This window comes from Glandiceps talaboti, chromosome 4, assembly GCF_964340395.1.
Source record: "Glandiceps talaboti chromosome 4, keGlaTala1.1, whole genome shotgun sequence".
Classification (NCBI taxonomy): domain Eukaryota; kingdom Metazoa; phylum Hemichordata; class Enteropneusta; family Spengelidae; genus Glandiceps; species Glandiceps talaboti.
Window position 1 is genome coordinate 835035 of NC_135552.1, and position 24116 is coordinate 859150.

A 24116-nucleotide genomic window follows, 5' to 3' on the forward strand; every position below is an offset into this window, starting at 1 on the left:
TGGTTTCCTAAACTGTGTACTTCTGATACCATGATTCGTTACGAAATTCTTCTAATGAATATTAACTTGTCTTGTTCTTTGACATGTCATCGCAACATGGGAAAGCATACAAGTTTTTTTGATGAGTCGCTACAGTCATGAAATGAAAAGTTAACCCAAGACTCACAACAGTTTGTAATTCTTGTACAACTTTATTGCTGATAATAAAATCCAGTTAATAAGCCTTCAGAATCTTCTTTTACATCATTTTCATCAAACGTAAGTACAAAGTAACTTATATGAGCATGAACCTTGGCTTTTGAGTGGTAGACAGTGCTATTTGCATGCAATGACTCGGAGCATGCTTCCATATGCTCAGAGCAAATCGAATTAATTAACATATGTATAATGGGACAAAATATTGCGACGCTGCATTGCGCCTTATTGAAGTTTTCCGTAACTATTTTAATAAATACTAGACAGTATATTTCATTTGAGATTAATACTGTGTTGTTAAATGAGTGGCTAAAAAGGTGACATAAGTGAGTGGGCTAAAATATGCTGTCACGAAGGTATCACAGTGCTCTTGTGGGCAAATGATAAAAATCTGATAAATAAAATCATTGAACTGGGACACATCTCGAAGTTACAACTATTTATGTATATTACGTCTAGCCATTTTCTTTTTTTTTTCCCATTTCAAAAATATGGGGGACATATATGGAAGCTTCAAATTAATAATTTTTTGTATTAGCCACAGACACAGAAAATATAGTCAGGTAGTGTAGGTAAACATTGGTAAAGTTGGATACGACATGTAGATTGTAGTGTTTTGTTTACTGATGGCTATTACACGTTGTTGAGTTTTATTCACCTGTTGACTATGCTCATCATAGCCTGAATGCTAAAGCAGTCTCTCTATGACGTCACAAAATGATGTGGTCTAGGTGGAACCGGAAATATCCAAAAACTCTCGAAGTTAATCCGACTGAACAATTGTCATTTTAAGGTGTTTGCAGACGCTTTTTAAAAGTTTTTAAATCAGAATGCGTTTCACAAGCATGTCATCTAGCAAAATAGCAATAGTGAAAGTGAGTATTTTGAATCACATTTACGTCAATTAATGGCTCAAAGTGAAAGAAACAGATTATGAAATGAAAATTCTATAGATAATTACTCTACTGTCACTTCAAATTTCTAAATGATTATTTCAAATTTAGGAATTATGCTATGGCTGATCCTTTTCATTTGTTTGTTTCTCATCATGACATCTATTATGGGTCAGTCGGTGAAAATAGCACCAATGGCATTTTAGTACAACTGTAAAGTTTGTGATATAATCCAAAATATAGCACCAATAACATTGCAGAACAACTGTATTTTTAATGTGTCATTTAAAAAAAAAAAGTTTATCCACTTGCCTAACTATTGATGTTATTAATTTTGCAATATACATTTATTATTTAACTGTTGCTGACAATAACAAATAGTTACTAAAGTGTCTGTGGTATACAGGAAATGGTTGGGTTTTGATAATTGACCATAAAGGTCAAGTCTCAAAAGAGATTGTACACCTAATAATATAGGGATAGACACTTGAATGTTGTTGAGTTCTGCAGTACATCATGACATTACAAATATGGCTACCATTCAATTAAAAGGTACGAGAGAACCAAAAGTAATGCATGCATTACATGTTTCTCTACTTCTCTTGCTCTGCATTACCTTTAGACATTTTGAAAAAAAATTGGTCACACATACATGTAAATGCTAGAGACGGGCTGAAATATGCAAACAAAAGTGTAATTTTGATAATTGACCAAGAAGGCCAGAATGAACCCAGAATGTGCATGTAATTTCACATTTATGAAAATTTTGTGTATTATGAAGTGAACTCACATTTGCATATGCGAAGTCGATGACACCATTCCACTCGCCACTAAATTTGCATATCACACTGTTTGTTGGGCTGTGTTTCATTTCTCCACTTATTCTGTGCACCTTGCCACCATAGAAGGGCTAAGAGATTTAAGAAATGAAACAGATAAAAAGTTGATACATATAAATAAGTTGTCAGTTGGTGAAATTTTGAAGTGACTGAACATATTAATAGTACATAGATTGATTACCTAGAGAAAGGTTATATATCATAATATATCATATAATACATTGTAACCAGATGAAATCTAAATTCAGTATTTACAAACTTTCTACAGAAAACTCTCAGTCTGCTGTTATGATCTACAGTGGGTACTGACCAGTTTACAATGCAGCCTTGTTAACATTTCGACCACTGGGCGATAGAGAAAGTAGTCCATGCTGACTTGTTGAGTCTTAGAAAACTGTCTATTATAACTTATGTTCTTATGGTTATGGATGCAAAACCTGCTAGATACTAACTGGATATGCAGATTGGCGTAGGCATTTGACTGGACACTAGATGTGAGTTGGATGGACAATGAGCAAGAACAGGGAATTGCCATGTGATGTAAACTGAATTACACATGTTTTTTTTGTTTTTTTATATTTATAAGATTTTTATTGGTAACTTCAGTTGTTTACAATATAAGTTGTTCTTGTATTACATAATAAGATGGTGTATTGTTATCCATTTGTTACAGTGCCTTTCAAGTTTGTCTTTGTTAACAGCTATATTATACTCACAGTGATAATTGTATTTTACATGGTTCAAGTATAGTGCAAAGTGCGGTTTCAAGTTTTTCATCTTCATTGAGTAAATGTGTCTCTTGGCCAACAGAAGCAAGTGGTTATACAGATTTGTGAAAGTTATGTTTCCAAATAATATCTCACTGAGGGAGGGCAGGTCGAATAGAGTAAAGCAATTCTTGAAACAATTTAAAAAATCTTGCCAAAACTTTTGAGTTTCACTACATGAGTGGAATAAGTGCCTTAAAGTTTCATCATCTCTTTCACAAAAAGTGCAAGCTGGAGAGATCTGCATTCCCCTTCTCTTCAATTCATAATTTGTGAACAGAATGTGATGCAGCAATTTGAATTGGAATACTCTCGTTTTAGTGTCTATAGACACAATGAATGGTAGGGTGTACGTTGTAGCCCAATCCCCAGTGAAATCATATTCTCTTTCAAAATATTTTTCGCTAATTGGACGGGATTGATTTTGGTGTTGCAGGTCTTTTTTAATTTTAATTTTTGTGATTCGTGAATTCTTGATATGGCTATTCAACAGATAATAGTGATCTGATTCAACTCCTACAGGCTGGCCATCTTCATCTAGTTCCTTCCACTCAGGTGGAAGAGCCCGGATTATTCCATACAGTTTAATTATATCAATTTGACTCAGACCACCAGCCTGCAGATCATCCCATTGCAACAGTTGACCATTATTGTATAATTTACTTACATAATGAAAACCCTTATCTATCAAATCCTTATAAAATACTGACCTACCCCCAATCAAAATGTTTTTGTTGTTCCAAATCATTTGTTCACCAATATTACAATTATCATCTGAATTAAAGGAAGCCCATGCTTGTAATGCTTCAGTATAAAACAGTGGGAGAGATGTACCAATGAGTCGGGTGTCAAAGTTACACTTAAATAAGAGATTACCACCCACTGATCTAAGACGCTTGTCCAAGAAGTTTTTCCAGGGGTGCTGGGTATCGTCATCCAAATATCGTTTAATAAACATAACCCTAGACACTTTATGCATTGCATAAATATCAGGAGCATTTAAGCCCCCTTCACTTATTTCTTTGACCATAATGTTCCTTGCTACTTTATCTCTGCCAGCCCACAAGAAATTAAAGATCAACTTAGCAATTTTGTCCATAACATCTTTTGGCATGTACTGCATTCTCATAATAAAATTAATTTGTGACATAGCAAATGTTTTCAGAATTTGTATTTTACCCAATAAGGTAAGTGTTCTTATTTTCCAGCAGTTTAAAACATTTTCGATTCATTTCAATGGGGATGCAAAATTAAGCTGGTTATTTAGCTCAAGATCATATGATACATGTACTCCCACTATCTTAATAGGGGTTTCAGGCCATTTAATTTTGAAAGGTTTTTTTGTCCTCCTTTTCCACAAACCAAGCCACATTGCCTCAGTCTTGTCAAGATTAATTGTCAGCCCCGACAAAAGATGAAAATTCTCAAGCATTTCAAAAAATACATCACAAGATTTCTCACTTTTCAAGAAGCATGTCAAGTCGTCTGCAAAAGCAGAGTATTTAACTTCCAGTGTATTGTCTATTTGAATACCTTCAATATTGGGATTACTTCTTAAGTTAGTTAGAAACACTTCCAGAGCCATGAGGAACAGATATGGGGATAATGGGTCTCCCCGTCTTACTCCCCTTTGTAGGGGGAAATATCCTGTAGTGAAACCATTGTTCATCACACAAGCCTGGGCATCACAGTAAATTGTTCGGATCCATTGCTGGAAAACTGGTCCAAAGTTTAAAATATTAAGGCATTCTATTAAGTAATCCCACTCGAGCATATCAAATGCTTTTTGGAAATCTACTGCAATTAATACGCCAGGAAGTTTGTTTTCATCAGTGAATAACAAAATTTCTTCAATAAGTCTGACACAGTCAGTTATGTCTCGACCTTTGACGAAGGCTACTTGAAGGTTATGAATAATATGAGGTAAAACTGTATCAAGTCTTTTTGCCAGACATTTAGAACCAATTTTAGCATCTACATTAATAAGTGATATCGGGCGCCAATTTTTTAGAAGTTGTGTATCCCTACCCTTTTTCTCAATTAGCGATATGACACTTTGTCTCTGTGAATTAGATAACATGCCCGTATTGTAAGCATAATTTAGGGATTCCGTAACCATTTCTCCAACGTGAGGCCAAAACTGCAGGTAAAATTCAACAGGTATTCCATCATTTCCTGGCGCTTTATTTCGGGCCATGCTGTGCAATATAACAAAGGCTTCATTTTGAGTAAATTCACTATCACAGTTTGTTCTCATGGCTTCTGTTAGGGTAACAAGTTGTGGATTTTGAAAGAATGGGTGATTTTTAATGTTTCTATTAGGTTCAACATCTGATTTATATAAATTAGAGTAGAAGGCTTTCAATTCTTCTCTGATTTTTTTGGTATCTGTTATTATTCCATTAGGTGTTTTAAGTCTGGTTATATTTGATTTTCTACTTCTTTGTTTTTCTAAACTTAGGAAATATTTATTGTTCTTTTCTCCCATTTCATGGTATGCTACTCTAGAGCGGATTATTGCCCCTTCTGTTATATATTCAAGTTCAACATCCATTTTAGTTTTGGCTTCTTCTAATTTGAGATAATTTTCATCACTTGGGGACTCATTGAGATTTTTTTGTAGTTCTGAAATTTCTTCCTCCAGTGCCTGAATATATTCGCGTTTATCTTTTGCCTTTTTCTTGCCAAATTGAATTGAGAATTTTTTTATTTCATATTTGATCAGATCCCATTTATGCCCCTTATTTTCGATGTCACTATAATTCTGTTTCCATTCCACAATTTTTCCCTCCAGCTGTGTAATATATTTTGAGTCTTTAATTAAGCTGGTATTCAGCTTCCAGTATGATGGACCAAATGGGATGTGTTTGTTTTCAATATCTAATAATATAGCGTCATGATCTGTTGAGATGGATGGGATAATGTCAGTTGCCTTAATATCCTGTTGCAAAGTGTCACTGACCAAAAAATAGTCAAGCCTGCTTTGAATTAAAGACGGTTTTAGTCTACGCCAGGTGTATTTTTTACTTTTTGGAAAGTTAATTCTCCAAATATCAACTAGGTTGTACTGTTCTTTAAGCTTTATCACTTCTACTTTTGCCCTTTCACCTAGATGTGTATCTGAGCCATATCTATCAATACTTTCTAATGTGAGATTAAAATCCCCTCCTATAATTATTTCCGCATCTGGTGACAAATCACATGATGAAATTACTTCTGATAATTCTTGCGAAAAAAGGGCATGACTCCTACTGTCATTAGGTGCATAAATATTAATCACTAGAAACCGCTTATCATCCACACTAATATCAAGAATTATGTAACGTCCGACATCACTTATTTTCACATTATTGATTGTATAATTAAAGTTTCTCAAGATTGTCCAAACTCCCCTGCTATTTGATTTGCCATGAGCAAAGACACAGTGACCTTTTACTTGGCTGGACCAAAATCTTTCATCACCTGGAACGCTATGTGTCTCCTGCAATAACATTATGTTGGGTTTTTTCGATTTGATCCAGCCCAGCAATTTTCTTCTCTTCTTGTATGCTCTGAATCCCCGCACATTAAGAGACAAGATTTTTAGCTTGAATGTAGCATATAAACTGGTCTAACATTGTAACTGAATGGCACATGTATTCCTAAATCACTGTTACCTATTTTATCAAAACAGTAAAAAAAGGGAACTAACAAAAAAGCAAAACAAAAAAACACAACAAGAAAACAAAAAGCATTGATCAAAGATTTCACAGTCAGCTGCCTATAAAGCTGTTCTATACACAAAAACATGATCAAATGCATTAAATTGAATGGTATGAGGGGGGCAACACCCATGACTTCGCCTAACAACATAAATCAACTGCTATTTTGGGTTTTATCAATGTTTGTACTGAGTTTATATGTCCTTAACTGTTATTTCTTTCATTTCTCCATCCGCTCTTTCAATCCTCAGTGTGGCCGGTACTTTCCATGCTATAAAACATTTTTTCCCGGGATGTTCCTTCATATACTTCTTCTTATATTCCACTAGCTTCTTTCTATCTCTCTGTACCTGCAGGCTGACGTCATCTGTTATATAAATGTTATTGCCGTTGTAGGGATGATTTCTTAGTTTTCTTGGCGCGGACATTAATACCGACCTTGCATCTCTGGCATTGACAAAGGCTACTTTAATTGGACGGTTTCTTTCTGTACCTGTGTTAGTTTCCAGTCTGTATGGTTTCGGAGGACTTCTATGTGCCCGCTGAATTTCCATCTGTCGTGCGTCTTTGATTCCCATGTGTTTGTCTAGAAATTCATGTACGAATTCAGCACATCCTCTATTTGTCTTCTCTACACCTTCCGGAATGTTCAAAAGATTTATATTTATTCTCCTCTGTCTGTTTTCTTGGTCATCTTGTTTTTCCTCCATTTTACTAAGTTTGCGTTGAACGTCCTCTAGTTCAGTGCGAAGTTCTTCTACGACCGTCGTCTTGGCGGTTTCCGTTACAATGTCATCTATGCGCTCATGTGCATGTTCTACTGATTTCTCTATGTCTGCTACAGTCTTTAAAATGCCCTCCATTTTCTCACTCAACTGACCTATCTTTGCTACCTCTGTCTTGATATCAAGAATGTTCTCCAGAATTGCAGTGATTTTCTGCTCTGTAGGCAGAGTCTCGAGTTTTCCCATCTCTTGAGTGCCGTCGCCATTTTGAATTTCTCTTTCCGGTATGGCCTTATTTCTCGTCGATCTTCCCACGTTGGATATTATCATCTGATCAACCCTTCGATCCTTGTTTCTGCTTGACGACTTGTTCGTGGACATTTTCATAAAATTAGAACCCAATTATAGCCAGATATTCTGCAAAATTGCACTTTTTTTGGCGAAGTCGATGTCAGGCCACGTTTACTCGTTCATGACCAGCGCCCTCCTTCGAATTACACATGTTTGTCTTGTCTCTAGCTGTTCATAGTTTGGTAATGTCTACTAGGGGACTCTCTCACTAAATTTTTCAAGAATCCAACAAGTGAAACAAGGTATCAAATAAACTTGAACCAGTACAATGTCTGCAAGTGTAGTGCAGTAGCAGTCTGAAGGTACCTGTCCAGTTGAACTCTGAGTCTAAGTTACTTTAATCCGAACTGTGTAACAGAGGGGAACTGATGACCATGATGGTGTGGTTCATATTGGTGTGTTATATGCAACCAGATGCAAATGTGAGTATAGCCAACCAGTTGCCTAGTAGTGGTACACTTTGTACAGTAACTTTGGCAGTGGCTCAATTAGCCGGCGAGAAATACTTGCAATGAAACAAGCAGTCATCGGAGATGACTCAACCCCACAATGGATGTCTACAGAGAATTGCCAACAATCATGGTTGTGTGATGTATTAGATTGTATATAGCACCAATGGCATTGTAGCACAACTGTATAATTGATTGAATATTTGCATACAGTTTTGAAGGTTTATTTATTTGTTTATTAATCCCTCTTGTTGTCTTTGCAATATAAGTGATCATATCAGCGATATGTGTGACGAATTACAAATGTAGCTGTTGCAATGGGTGTGGTCTTGTTGCTAGGTACATTTGCGTATATTTTTTGGATGTTTGTTCTCTTGTCTAAAAATCCCTGTTATCTTTGTGAAATACACCACTGTATGGCTGTTGCTATGGGCATGGTCATAGTTGCTAGGGGTATTTGCATACATACATTTTTTGAATGTTTATTCAATTATCTATTTATACATATCATTATCCTTGCAATATACCTGATCATTTGGCTGTTGCTATGGGCATGGTCCTGATGCTAGGCACATTTACATACATTTCTTGAATATAAATTTCAATTGTCTATTAATCACTATAAAACACACCATTTGTGGCTGTTGCTATGGGTGTGGTTATGGTTTTGCTAGGGCCAAAATGTTTTACAGAAATCCGCAGAATAACACTTCTAGTGACATCTCGCCAAGTTTTAGTCTCATTGACAAAGTACTTTCTGAGATTTAAGTTTTTGACCAAAGTTCGCATTTTTTACAAATAATTTACATATCACTCATGAGATCATTATATGCTTGATATTTCTTCATCTATACACCCCCAGATGCATCCCCCATCAAATTTCAGTCCTATCTGCTCAGTAGTTTTTGAATTAAAGACTTTTGACCAAAAAGACACATTTTTAGCCCTAATTTGCATATCAGTGATGGAATCACCATGTAATGAACAAATCTTTATAATAAGCATGCCCCTAAGAACATTCCCACCAAATTTCAGGCCAATCTGCCCAGTAGTTTTGGAGTTTATATTTTTTGACCAAAAATCACATTTTTTTACACAAAAATGGCTCTAAGTCAGCTAAATTGCATCGTATCCCAAAGCAAATACATGTGCATATGTAAGTTATAGTTCATTATCCATTTACTAAGTTTGAAAGAAATCGGTCAATGAATGTTCAGAAATGACACACGGACGGACGGAAGGAGCACAATCTATAAGTCCCAACCCGGACTACGTCCGGCTGGGTCGAGATTTTAAGATGGCCGCCTACTTTGTAGAATACAAAGAGTTGGGATGCTTGAAGCTGCAATAATTGTTGCTTTGTTTTTTTGTTTAATGTTCCACACTATCTAGAAAATGAACCACTAACCACTAACATGAAATAACATGACAAACAACTTAAATAATGGAGTTTAGATGATTTCAATACATTCTGTCTACAACAAGCAATGCAGAGTTCTCCAAATTCTAAGCTGCTAGCAGTGACAGCAAAATCCAGTCAGCAAAACCACAGCAAAGCAAAACTCCTGACCTGACATTCAGCAGAGGGTCATCATCGCAACAAGACAACACAGAATCCCAGACAGAATCTAACATCATCAAGAAGCTAGCTGAGGGCATGGAGAAAACAAATAGACAAACTATATGCCACAGAAGAGGCCATCAAGTGACAAGTCTTCATAGACGACATACAGTCCCTCAAATAGACACTTTAATGTTCTTGACTTAATTGGTAAATGACTTCACTACAAATATGACTGCCATTCAGTAAAAAGTGATATGAACACTAAAAATAATGCTTGACATGTGTATACTCAATATTACTTGTAAACATGATTTAAAAGAAATTGGCAATATGTAAACACTACAATGTGTCTGTTTTAGGCCCTGAAGGTCAAGGTCAAAGTTTCAAAAGGTAGCTTGCATCTGATAATATGGGGTTAGACACTTGAATTATGCCTCTTTAGGGTATGTTTTGTATTGATATTGATTTTCAACTACAAATATGGCCGCCATTTGGTCAAATTTGCATACATAAAATAAAAACGCCAATGCCATTGTAGCACAGCTGTTAAGAGTAAACTAAATTTTCTATTATGATTATGTGGACTTTTTTGAAGATTTATTCACATGCCTACCCATCCATGGTGTTATATCTGCAATACACACCCTTGTTTAAATGTTGCTATGGGTGTGGTCTTGTTGCTAGGCATACCTGCATACAGTTTTGGAATGTTTATTCATTTGCTTTCTTTTCACTATTGGTTCTATATGTCATCATTTCCTTGTTGCTATGGGCGTGGTCTTGTTTTAAAAAATTTGTATATTTCTTTTTAAATTTTATTCAATTGGCTACTGATCCCTGTTGTTATATTTGCAATAAAGCCTATCTTTTGACTGTTGCTAAGGGCTTGGTCATGGTTGCTAGGGCAAAGTATGGCATACTCTTATTTTGCAGACTAACCATTACCAAATTTCATCCCCAGCAGTTTGAGAGGTAAAGTTCAGTATCAAAATCACATCATCCGCAAGACAGACAGACAGACAGGCATTTCACATTGGAACCCCAATTGTGGTTCAGTGAACACAGTCAGAGAATGTTTCAAAGCAACCTCAAGGAAACATTTAATTCAAACAAATAATTGAAAATGACATAGTCCCCGCTATGATTGGGTTTTAAGGAACTGGCAGTTTATGTTGTCATTTTCAAACCTGGTTAATGTAGTTTGGCCTCATATGGTTGTTTTTGATATCACTACTCTGTTCACTACTCTGTCTGAGTTATGGCTTTGGATATGAAAACTGCGCCAACAAAATGGCTGCCAGGCAGCCATATCCAATTGTATCACGATGAAAATGGATATGCACATGTATGTCATAGAACACTGTCCTTATACCAACTTTGAATGAGATCTGTTAAAGCATGTCTGAGTTATGTCTATGGAAAGGGAAAATTCACAAACAAAATGGGTACTAGGCGGACATATTGGATCGTATCATAATACAAATTGATGGGCATATGTATGCCATTGTATGTTGCCCCGGTACCAAGTTTGAAAAAAATCGGTCCAGGCATCGCCAAGAAACAGCTCTGGACAGACGGACAGACGGAACCCAATCCATAAGACCCCGTCCCGGGGACTAACTACAATCCCGGACAGTTTATATCGTATCACTACATGAGGGCATGGTGAAATTTGAAGTTTCAACTTCTAACTGGGTGTTAAGTATACACAGACAAAGGAGAGGGATGATGCAAAGAAAAGAGAAAATCTACATGGTTAGCAGTTACAACCATCGTAGAAAGAAAGACCCTGATACCACCCTAAAAGCTAAAGATGAAGGTGGAAGAAGTGAAAGGTGCATCCCGCGATCCGTACAGCTGTGGATGCTAGCTGTGCTGAATATCACAGCCTATCAAGACGATAACCCCCAAATCCTAATCCTGAACATAGTCTATGCTCTTCTGACCACTATACCTGACGACAACGAGCAAGAAATGCTGGTCTCACTATTTCAATATCGGAAATACATGGGAGGTGTTGACCGTGACAAACAGAAGTATAAATATTACCATATTGGACGGAAGAACAGTTGGTGGACGTATCTAGCCAACTTCATGATCCATATTGCTCTGTTGAACGCCTGTGAAAGATGGATTACCAAGAGACCAAGATATCCCACAAGTTTAACATCAATGAGGGCAAACAGCTAATTGGTGGTTACATCATTCATCTGCAGCCATATGTACGAGCAATTTTACAGACTGTCAGTAAGTCTTTCATACGTCCTGAGAATGCCATTACGTACATACGGGTGAATTTCCTGGAAGACAGAAGTCTTGCAAAGTCTATTCCAAGGAATGTACTAGAACACCGAAGGGACGGCTGCCTGAAATATCCAAGGACTGTGCTTACTGTCGAGTCCATCTACATCCAGGAGAATGCTTCGACAACTTACATCATAGGATGATTCTGAGAGATGCCCATAGCATTGGTAGCCAAGTAGGGTTGCTTACGGACTGAGATGAAAGCAAACCTCGTGGACATAAGACGAAAGCCAGGAAATGAATATGACTATTGCTAAAAGAAGAATATAATTAACCAAATGAGCAACCAATCACCAAACATTTTACGTTGTCCCTAGATGTTGTCCTTATTTGACTTTTGGGAGTCATTTTATGTACGACACGATGATATCAAGATGGCTGGCAACAAAACTGCTATATAAATCATGGTCAAATTTACATATATCAAAAAATACTGCCAATGGCTTTGTAGCACAACTGTACAGTTTTTAAAAATGTTTATCCATATGTTAGTCCATGCTAACAATAGGTGTTCATTTGCTGAATGACTATCCAGTTGCCTATCCAACCATGTTGCTATCTTTGCGATATATGCTATCATTTGGCTGTTCCTATGGGTGGGTCATGTTGTTAGAGATATATGCATACATTTTTGTATGTTTTTGATGACTTGTGTATGAATTCCTGATATTATCTTCACAATATATGTGATCATTTGGCTGTTGCTATGGGCGTGGTCTTGTTGCTAGGCACATTTGCATACATTGTTTGAATGTTTATCCATTTGTCTTTCTATTCCTGTTGTTATCTTTGCAATATACGTGATTATTTGGCTGTTGCTATAGCGTGGTCTTGTTGCTAGGCAAATTTACATACATTTTTCAAATGTCTATTCAATTGTCTATTAATCCCTGTCATCTTTGTGAAATACACCACCATTTGGCTGTTGCTATGGGCGTGGTCATGGTTGCTAGGGATTTTTGCATACATTTTTTGAATGTTTACTCATTACCAGATGATGTTGTTATTTGACAAAACCATACTGCCAATTGATTGTTGCTAAGGGTGTGGTCATGGTTTCTAGGGCCAATTGTGTCAAAATATTTTGAAGAAAATTTGCATAATAACACTTCTAGAAACATCTCACCAAGTTTCAGTCTCATTGACCAAGTACTTTGTGAGATATAAGTTTTTGACCAAAAATAAACATTTTTACACCTAATTTGCATATCACTGATGACATCATTGTATCCTTAATATTTTTTTGTCTATACATTCCTAAATCCATTCCCATTAAAATTCAGTCCAATCTGCTCAGTAGTTTTGGAATTATTGATTTTTGACCAAAAAGAAACATTTTTAGCCCAAATTTGCATATTACTGATGGAATCATCATGTCATGAAGAAATCTTACTTAACACCCCCTTAAGAATGTTCCCACCAAATTTCGCACCAATCTGCCCCGTAGTTTCTGAGTTTAAGTTTTTTTTACCAAAAAATCAGATTTTTTTACCCAAATCAAACACCTGTGATGCAATCATTTTCATTTGAACAATTTCCCAACTCGATCCCACAAGTAATGTCCCCATCAAATACCATAGTCAATCAGGTTTTTATCCACAGACAGACAGACAGACAGACAGACAGACAGACACCGCTCGATGCCTATAGCACTACTGAACCTACATTGTAGTTCAGTTGTGCTAAAAACAAATTGACGTGCATATGTTCCATGACATGTCACCTTTATGCCCCATTTGAAAGAAATCAGATATTGCGTGTCTGGGAAATGGCGTATTATGTACGTAAGTACATGCGTACGTACACTCATGAACGGACAGACAGACAGGCAAATAGATGCACAGATGGACGGAGTTCATTGCAATTGCCATCGCCTTCAGGGGCTAAAATATTCAGAATTAGTAAGTTGAAAGGTTGCCATCTATATCTTCAATGAAATCTTGTTTCAACAAATATGGCTGCCATAAAATGAAGTGACATGCATTATATCAAGTTATACCTACTAGCACCTGGCCAAGATGAAGGTTTGTTTGAACTGTATCCAGTTTGGCACTAACCACCTAAATCACCTGAGTGTAACTTTACCATCTATTAAACTCAAATTAGTGTAACTTTACTGACTAACTCACCTTCATGTAACTTTGCTGCCAAACGCACAGTAGTGTAACTTTCTGGTTGCTCACCTTCGTGTAATTTACTGCCTAATTCACCTCACTGTAACTTTACCACCTAACTTACCTTTCTGTAACTTTACCAACTAACTCACCTTGACAGTAAAGTTATAACTCACTTTAATATAACTTTACTGCCCATGTCAGTGTAACTTTACCACTAACTGACCTTTCTGTAACTTTACTGTCTAACTCTAACTCACCTTTCTGTAACTTTACTGTCTTACTCGCCTTAATATAACTTTATTTCCTAACTCACCTTAATATGACTTTACTGCCTAACTCACCTTAATATAACTTTATTTCCTAACTCACCTTAATATGACTTTACTGCCTAACTCACCTTAATATAACTTTATTTCCTAACTCACCTTAATATGACTTTACTGCCTAACTCACCTTAGTTTAACTTTACTGCCTAACTCACCGCAATGTAAATTTACTGCCTAACTCACCACAGTGTAACTTTACTGCCTAACTCACTTCAGTGTAACTTTACTGCTCAACTTGACTTAGTGTAACTTTACCACATAATTTACCTTTCTGTAACTTTACTGCCTAACTTGCCTTTATATAACTTCACCGCCCAACCCACCTTAATATAACTTTACTGACCAACCCACCTTAATATAACTTTACTGCCCAACCCACTTTAATATAACTTTACTGACCAACCCACCTTAATATAACTTTACTGACCAACCCACTTTAATATAACTTTACTGCCCAACCCAACTTAATATAACTTTACTGCCCAACCCACCTTAATATAACTTTACTGCCCAACCCACCTTAATATAACTTTACTGTCCAACCTCACCCAACTTAATATAACTTTACTGCCCAACCCACCTTAATATAACTTTACTGCCCAACCCAACCCAACCCTACTTAATATAACTTTACTGCCCAACCCAACCCAACTTAATATAACTTTACTGCCCACCCCAACTTAATATAACTTTACTGCCCAACCCACCTTAATATAACTTTACTGCCCAACCCACCTTAATATAACTTTACTGCCCAACCTCACCCAACTTAATGTAACTTTACTGCCCAACCCAACTTAATATAACTTTACTGCCCAACCTCACCCAACTTAATGTAACTTTACTGCCCACCCCAACTTAATATAACTTTACTGCCCAACCCACCTTAATATAACTTTACTGCCCAACCCACCTTAATATAACTTTACTGCCCAACCTCACCCAACTTAATGTAACTTTACTGCCCAACCCAACTTAATATAACTTTACTGCCCAACCTCACCCAACTTAATGTAACTTTACTGCCCAACCCAACTTAATGTAACTTTACTGCCCAACCCAACTTAATGTAACTTTACTGCCCAACCCAACTTAATATAACTTTACTGCCCAACCCACCTTAATATAACTTTACTGCCCAACCCACCTTAATATAACTTTACTGCCCAACCCAACCCAACTTAATGTAACTTTACTGCCCAACCCAACTTAATATAACTTTACTGCCCAACCCACCTTAATATAACTTTACTGCCCAACCCAACCCAACTTAAAGTGTACATGCAAAGGTACATACTTTTTTTCGTAATTATGTTTATTTTGCCATACAAATAAAGGAAATCGGGTTTGTAATAGTACAATATAATTCTAACACGAGAAATTGCGCGAAAAATGAGGCACTCTTGGCTCAGCCACAGAGCACCTTCAGGTAAGTACCTCTCATTTGCATATGGATAGGACAGGATTTGGAACTTTATGACGTCACTTCGGGAACACAAACGCATTCGTTAGTGTATCTTTACATGCAAAGCCATTATGGTCGAACCAGAAGGTCAACTTCAAAACCCGTTTTCGCCAGAACCCGACGTTGAATATTGATCAGATTCCTCAAGCGTAGAGCAATACACTCCAGCATTAACATCTGATGGTGTGATTTAGCCAAATTCATTCGAACCGACCGCTAGCAGTAACGATAGTTCCTCTGGTAGTGAATGAGTATGTCCTAGTGAAGCCGTGTTGTTTACATAAAGTGGATGCTGTTATCAGCGTCCTTTGTTGACATAACTATTCAATGGGTGGAAAACAGCTCCAGCAGACAATGTAATCGAAACGAAAATTATGTAATATTTCCATACCCATCATACAGAGAATGAGAATGGCTTCAAGAGTTCCCCATAATATTCTCTCAAGTTGTTCAAATGTAGCGTGTTGTAACAGTACATTCAATCTATGACCATTCAAAATCTTCGCGAAAGTAGACCCACAAATTCGTTAGAGCAGAACGTTTTGTTGGATAACCGTCCCTCTTGAAAGCTATGTGTACACGTACTTTATTTCATTTTTACTGCGTTCATTACCATCCACACAGTGACATGAAGTGGTTTCATCTTCTTTCAAAGCATGGCCCATGTTCACTGAAGCCGGCCGTACTGTGGTGTATTGTGTATTGTCTCCGACCATTTTTGTTTGAGTTTTTTATGGATAGACATGTCTTACGTTGTGGAAGTTATTTGACCTGGGAGCGTGAAGCTTAGTGCTGACTGGCTTTGCTGTGTCCATCCACTTTTGACATGTGATTGGCATGACACGGTAATTGTTCATGTAGACAAAACAATGGAAACAAAAATAGCAACATTATAATGAGCGTTGCGTCTTTTTACTTTGATATGATTCCGACGATGTATGTGATGTATCACAATGAAAACAATCGACTCCCAGCAACATGGAAATCAAAACATACAATCGGACTACGCATTGTTTAAAAACAAATGCTATCGTAATGAAAATATTTTATGAAGCTAACTTGCTTTCTTGAAAACATCATTTCAAATTATTTTATTTGTCTTCCTTTTTTCGCTTTGATCATGGCTACACCGGTGGCGTGGAGAACCCCGCCCCGGTAACATTTACCGACTTTCACTGTATGGCGTCACTGTCCAGTTTTTACGTGATTTCAACTGCCTTCACCCATTATTACCTACTCAGTTATATCACTCGGAAATATGTGCAGGGTGATGTTTCACTGCGGGTGCTGCCGACAAAACACCACGGAACCATTGTTGTCGGAAGACTAAACTGGTACACCACAATATGTACAGTTACAGATAATACTATAATGCAAGCATAATTAGTAATTCATAAGTAAACATTACACAAAGGCTTAGAAGGCTTTTGTAACACGTGGGACCTCGACACCTTTCGTGAGCTGGTTGCGGTGCCGAAGTTAGTCGAAGCACAGGGGATTAAGGGGGCAAGTATTTTTGCGACTTTCTTGCCAATGCGCGCAATATTTAGAGGTATGAATGCAATTTCATTTATTTTTATGGCAAAATAAACATAATTACGAAAAAAAGTATGTACCTTTGCATGTACACTTTAATATAACTTTACTGCCCAACCCACCTTAATATAACTTTACTGCCCAACCCACCTTAATATAACTTTACTGACCAACCCAACTTAAAATAACTTTACTGCCCAACCCAACTTAATATAACTTTACTGCCCAACCCACCTTAATATAACTTTACTGCCCAACCCACCTTAATATAACTTTACTGACCAACCCAACTTAAAATAACTTTACTGCCCAACCCACCTTAATATAACTTTACTGCCCAACCCACCTTAATATAACTTTACTGCCCAACACAACTTAATATAACTTTACTGACCAACCCACCTTAATATAACTTTACTGCCCAACCCAACCCAACTTAATATAACTTTACTGCCCAACCCAACCCACCTTAATATAACTTTACTGCCCAACCCAACCCACCTTAATATAACTTTACTGCCCAACCCAACCCACCTTAATATAACTTTACTGCCCACCCCAACTTAATATAACTTTACTGCCCAACCCACCTTAATATAACTTTACTGCCCAACCTCACCTTAGTGTAACTTAAATGCCTAACTCACCTTGGTGTAACATTTCTGGCTGACTCACCTCAGTGTAACTTTACCACCTGATTTACCTTTCTGTAACTTTAACTTTAACTATAACTGTACTGCCTAATTCACCGTAGTATAACTTTTCTGGCTAGCTCACCTCAGTGTGTCTTTACTACCTAAGAACACCTCAGTGCAGGTTTTTTTGCTGACTCACCTCAGTGTAACTATACTATCTTACTCACCACAGTGCAACTTTTCTGGCTAACTCATCTAAGTGTAACTTTAATACCTAAGTCACTGTAGTGTAACTTTACAGTAACTGCTTATAAAGTCACTATAATGTAACTTTTCTGCCAAAGTCATCATAGTAACTTTTCTGGCTAACTCGCAATAGTGTATAACTTACCGCATAACTCATTGTAATGTAACTTTACCACCTGACTCATTGTAATGTAACTTTACCACCTAACTCATTGTAATGTAACTTTACCACCTAACTCATTGTAGTGTAACTTTACCACCTGACCCACTGTAATGTAATTTTACCACCTGACCCACTGTAATGTAACTTTACCACCTGACTCACTGTAATGTAACTTTACCACCTGACTCACTGTAATGTATCTTTACCACCTAACCCAATGTAATGTAACTTTACCACCTAACCCACTGTAATGTAACTTTATCATCTAACTCACTGTAATGTAACTTTATCATCTAACCCACCGTAAAGTAACTTTACCACCTAACCCACTGTAATGTAACTTTACCACCTGACTCACTGCAATGTAACTTTACCATCTAACCCACCGTAATGTAACTTTACCACCTGACTCGCTGTAATGTAACTTTACCACCTGACCCACTGTAATATAACTTTACCATCTAACCCACTGTAATGTAACTTTACCACCTGACCCACTGTAATGTAACTTTACCACCTGACCCACTGTAATGTAACTTTACCACCTGACTCACTGTAATGTAACTTTACCACCTGACCCACTGTAATGTAACTTTACCACCTGACCCACTGTAATGTAACTTTATCATCTAACCCACTGTAATGTAACTTTACCACCTGACTCACTGTAATGTAACTTTACCACCTGACCCACTGTAATGTAACTTTACCACCTGACTCACTGTAATGTAACTTTACCATCTAACCCACTGTAATGTAACTTTACCACCTGACCCACTGTAATGTAACTTTACCACCTGACCCACTGTAATGTAACTTTACCACCTGACTCACTGTAATGTAACTTTACCATCTAACCCACTGTAATGTAACTTTACCACTTATACTAATTCACTGTAATGTTACTACCTAACTAACCTTTGTGTGAAATGTAACTGATGCACTGTATCCTGTTTTGGCACAACCTAGAGTAACTTTGCCACCTAATTCCATCCATGGCACTGTCAGTATGTTTCTACCATATGCACTGGGTAGTGTATAGGTATATTCTTCATTGTGTTCTAAGTCATATATTACACCTGAAATGGAGAGATAATTTTTTTTTATTTTGCAAGTATGTACTAAACAAAAAGAGTTCCAGTAAGGCCAATAGTTCCAAATTTATTACTTTATACAGTGTCTACTTCCATGAGAAATGTTCCTTTTCATATTTTCATATATTCATGGTTCACCAAATCAGTATCCACACACTTAGTCAATCATCACACAATCACTGTAGACTATTAGAACCATCAACACAATCATCCAACTAGTTAGCATTTGCAAGCAAAAGCAATGTTCCAGAGGACAGGTGTCAGTGAGAAATTTCTCACAAAACTTTCAAAACTTAAAATAATTGGGTAGCGATCGCTCAACTGATTCTGATGTAATCAGACACAGCACAAAGTGTTTTGAGCGAGACCGCCTTTGAACTTTTTTAATTGCACAAGTCAACTTGTCTGTTTGTCAGCATGCCCAGTAGAGAGGGGAAGATATTCCAATGTTCCTGATCCTTTACCAAACAAGTAATTGAGAATGACATACTCCCCGCTATGATTGGGTTTTAAGGAACTGGCAGTTTATGTTGTCATTTTCTTCATATCACTACTCTGATCACATAACAACACTTGTGAACCTAAATCAAACAGACTTAGATATGTTGTGTCTGCTCGTTGGACATGGAACATGCCTACTCATGTTGTGTCTCCTCGTTGGACATGGGACATGCCTAGTCTTCAAGATGATGTGATGGAATAAACCATCAATAGAAAAGAATGGGTCGGGACCTGTTCAAGCATGTCTGAGTTACGGCTTTGGACATGAAAACTGCGCCAACAAAATCGCTGCCAAGCAGCCATATCGGATTGTATCACGACAAAAATGGATATGCAAATGTATGTCATAGAACACTGTCCTAATATCAACTTTGAATGAGATCTGTTCAAGCATGTCTGAGTTATGGCTTTGGACATGGAAAATTTGCAAACAAAATGGCTGCTAGGCGGTCATATTGGATCGTATCACGACAACAATGAATATGCACATGTATGTCATAGAACATTGTCCTAATACCAACTTTGAATGAGATCTGTTCATCAATTTTTTTCATACATCAATTCACGAGGCATTATAAAGTCTGTATTCAATGTTTCATGAAAATTGAAAAGCAAATTGCTATATGAATGGCCTGTGAAGTCAACAATGAATGTTACAGATCTACAGCCTCGCTGGGACAGCGATCATTGCCCGGGTACCTTAACCCTGTGGAAATTCATTTGGCATGGGTTAGCATTTAAAAAAAAAAAAAAAGAAAACACGGAAAATATCTAAAAATATACTCAGTTTCCAGGGATCTCTGCCTATGTGAATGTCGTTGATATGCCTAGATTGTTATAAGCAGCTGACTTTGTATTTCTGATTGTAAACACGATTGTTTCAAAACAAAGTCCCATAGCTGGAACCGAAAGTACAGTGTGTTCTGTGAGTACTTGCGTTTAATGTCGTAGAATGAAAAAATTTGATTGACAAAATAGGATTGATCCAATTGTCTATTGACTTTCATTGCCTCAAAACAAGTTGAAAAAAATTATCCAAATGAAATATCAAGCATAAAATATGCATAAATCATGATTTCAATGTCCAATATACCCCTAGGTAAACCAAACTTCGTAAGTGGAGACCAAAATGCATCGTGAGTAGCGTTGTCTCCTACTGCGTGGAACATGGTAGGGGAAACACGATGTGATCAATTGAGAAAGAAAGAAAGCTTGTGTGTCAGGTAAATCAAGAGTTCAAAGCGGGCCCCCTAGGTCCTCTGGAACTAATTAGCATCATCAACACCATCACCCAATCAGAACCATCAACACAGTCATCTAATTAGCATCATCAACACCATCACCCAATCAGAACCATCAACACAGTCATCTAATTAGCATCATCAACGCAATCATCCAATTAGCATCATCAACACCATCACCCAATCAGAACCATCAACACAGTCATCTAATTAGCATCATCAACACCATCACCCAATCAGAACCATCAACACAATCAGCATCAAAGCGACTGCTCAACCAGCATCATCATTCAACATAATCATCCTATTAGCACCATCAACACATCATCCAATCAAAAGCAAGTACATAAGAAATGTTAAACTGACCTTCCCCAACATTGACAACACCTACAGACATTCCAAGGAATTTAGACTTTGTCCATACCCAGGTATTCATACATATATTCTTCTTTTTACACTCTGCATAAAATGCCGAAACTGGATGGAAAACAAAAGAAACAAGCCTTCATTGAAGACATAGTCCAAGTGGTGTGTTACATGTCAGTTATAGTGCAAATTTAAATGTTCTCTTTTGTATCTACAGACTTATTGATTTTTATTGACCAATTTCCTATTTGATCCTGAACATGGATAGCAAAAACAGCGCCAATTGCTTTAGTTAAAGCACAACTGTACAGTTTTTAAAAATACCGCCAATGGCACTGTAGCACAACTGTACAGTTTTTAAAAATGTTTATCCATATGCTAGTCCATGCTAACAATAGGTGTTCATCTGCTGAATGACTATCCAGTTGCCTATCCAGCCATGTTGCTATCTTTACGATATACTCTATTATTTGGCTGCAATGGGCGTGGTCATGTTGTAAGATATATTTGCATACATTTTTGTATGTTTTTGTTGACTTGCGTACAAATTCCTGATATTATGTTCACAATATATGTGATCACAAGTCATTGAGAATGACATAGTCCCCGCTATGATTGGGTTTTAAGGAATTATCACTACTCTGATCACGCAACAACACTTGTGAACCTAAATCAAACAGACTTAGATATGTTTGTCTGCTTGTTGGACATGGAACATGCCTACAACAATAAAGGATGGGTCGGGTATGGGAAATCGTATCACGACGAATGTATATGCACATGTATGTCATAGAACACTGTCCTAATACCAACTTTGAATGAGATCTGTTCAAGCATGTCTGAGTTATGGCTTTGGACATGGAAAATTCGCAAACAAAATGGCTGCTAGGCAGCCATATTGGATTGTATCACGATGAAAATGGATATGCACATGTATGTCATAGAACACTGTCCTAATACCAACTTTGAATGGGATCTTTTCAAGCATGTCTGAGTTATGGCTTTGGACATGGAAAATTCGCAAACAAAATGGCTGCCAGGCCAGTTCAGTTGTGTTTAAAATGTTGATCCATGCTTGGTATAGGTGTTCAATTGGTGAATCCAGTTGCTTATCCAACCAAGTTGTTATCTTTGCAACATTAGCAATCAATTGGCTGTTGCTATGGTGTGGTCATGTTACTAGACATATTTGCATACATTTTTGCAATATTCCTGATCGTTTGGCTGTTGCTATGGGCGTGGTCTTGTTGCTAGTTACATTTGCATACATTTTTTGAATATTGATTCATTTGTCTATTAATCCCTGTTATCTTTGCAATATACATGATCGTGTGGCTGATGCTATGGGTGTGGTCTTGTTGCTAGGCACATTTACAAACATTTTTTGAATGTTTATTCATTTGTCTACTGATTCCTGTTATATTTTCAATATACGCGATTTGATTATTGCTATGGGCATGGTGGGCTTGTTGCTAGGCAAATTTTTATACATTTTTAAATGTTTGACTTGCCTATTAATCCGTGTTGTTATCATTGTGAAATACACCACCGTTTGGCTGTTGCTATGGGCGTGGTCATGGTTGCTAGGGATATTTGCATACATTTTTGAATGTTTACTCACTTGCCAACCAGATGATGTTGTTATTTGACAAAAATATATTGCCATTTGGTTGTTGCTATGGACATGGTCATGGTTGCTAGGGCCAATTGTATTAAAATATTTTGAAGAAACTCTCCAGAATAACACTTCTTGAAACATCTCACCAAGTTTCAGTCTCACTGACCAAGTACATTTTTGAGATAAATTTTTGACCAACATTCACATTTTTACACCCTAATTTGCATATTACTGATGAGATCATTATATGTTTAATATTTCTTCATCTGTGCACCCCGGCAAGCATCCCACTTAAATTTTAAAATTTTTAGCATATTTACATATTTAGCATATTTGCATTTGCATATTTAGCATATTTGCATATAACTCATGGAATCATCATGTCATGAAACAATCTTAATCAGCACACCGCTACTAACTTTTTATACCAAATTTCAGAACGAACTGCACAGTAGTGTTTGTGTTATAAGATTTTTGAACAAAAATCACAGTTTTTAACCCAAATCACACAAGGGTGGTAAGATCATTTTGATTTGAACAATTTCCCAACTAGACACCCAAAGTAATGGACCCACCAAAAATCATAGCAATCTGTCCAATAGGTTTTAACTTTAAGTTGTTTTCACACACACACACACACACATACATCCACACACACACACACACACACACACACCTTGCCATGCCTATAGCACTACTGAACCTTATCACTTCACTTGTGCTAAAAATCAAAAGGTCAAGATATAAAGAGAAAGCTTATCTTTCTATAGACATGTAAATGGAGTCTTTGATTATTCAACTTTTTGAGTTCTGTCAAAGTCATACCCCCCCCCCCCTCACTTGTGTGTTGTGTTGTGTTGTGTTGTGTTGTGTTGTGTAAGATGATTAACATTTTGGCAATTTTTACATGGAAATGTTTTGTAATGTTAGACTTTCCAGGGATACAAATGTATGTCATGTTGGGTTTTCAATACAATTAGTAATAATATATTTTTGTATTTGGCCACCTTAAAGTGTACA

General features: G+C 36.9%; 1 protein-coding gene across 2 annotated transcripts in view; it reads right to left on the reverse strand.

Moving 5' to 3' along the window:
- LOC144434653 (oxysterol-binding protein-related protein 11-like) overlaps positions 1 to 24116 on the reverse strand; it is a 161504-nt gene that overhangs the window by 12576 nt on the left and 124812 nt on the right. For both annotated transcript variants that reach the window (XM_078123157.1, XM_078123158.1), the window contains 3 exons: positions 21479 to 21589; positions 19195 to 19355; positions 1879 to 1998 (listed from right to left, as the gene is read on the reverse strand). In XM_078123157.1, coding sequence (XP_077979283.1) covers positions 1879 to 1998; positions 19195 to 19355; positions 21479 to 21589 — 392 coding nt within the window. The remainder of the gene's footprint in view (positions 1 to 1878; positions 1999 to 19194; positions 19356 to 21478; positions 21590 to 24116) is intronic.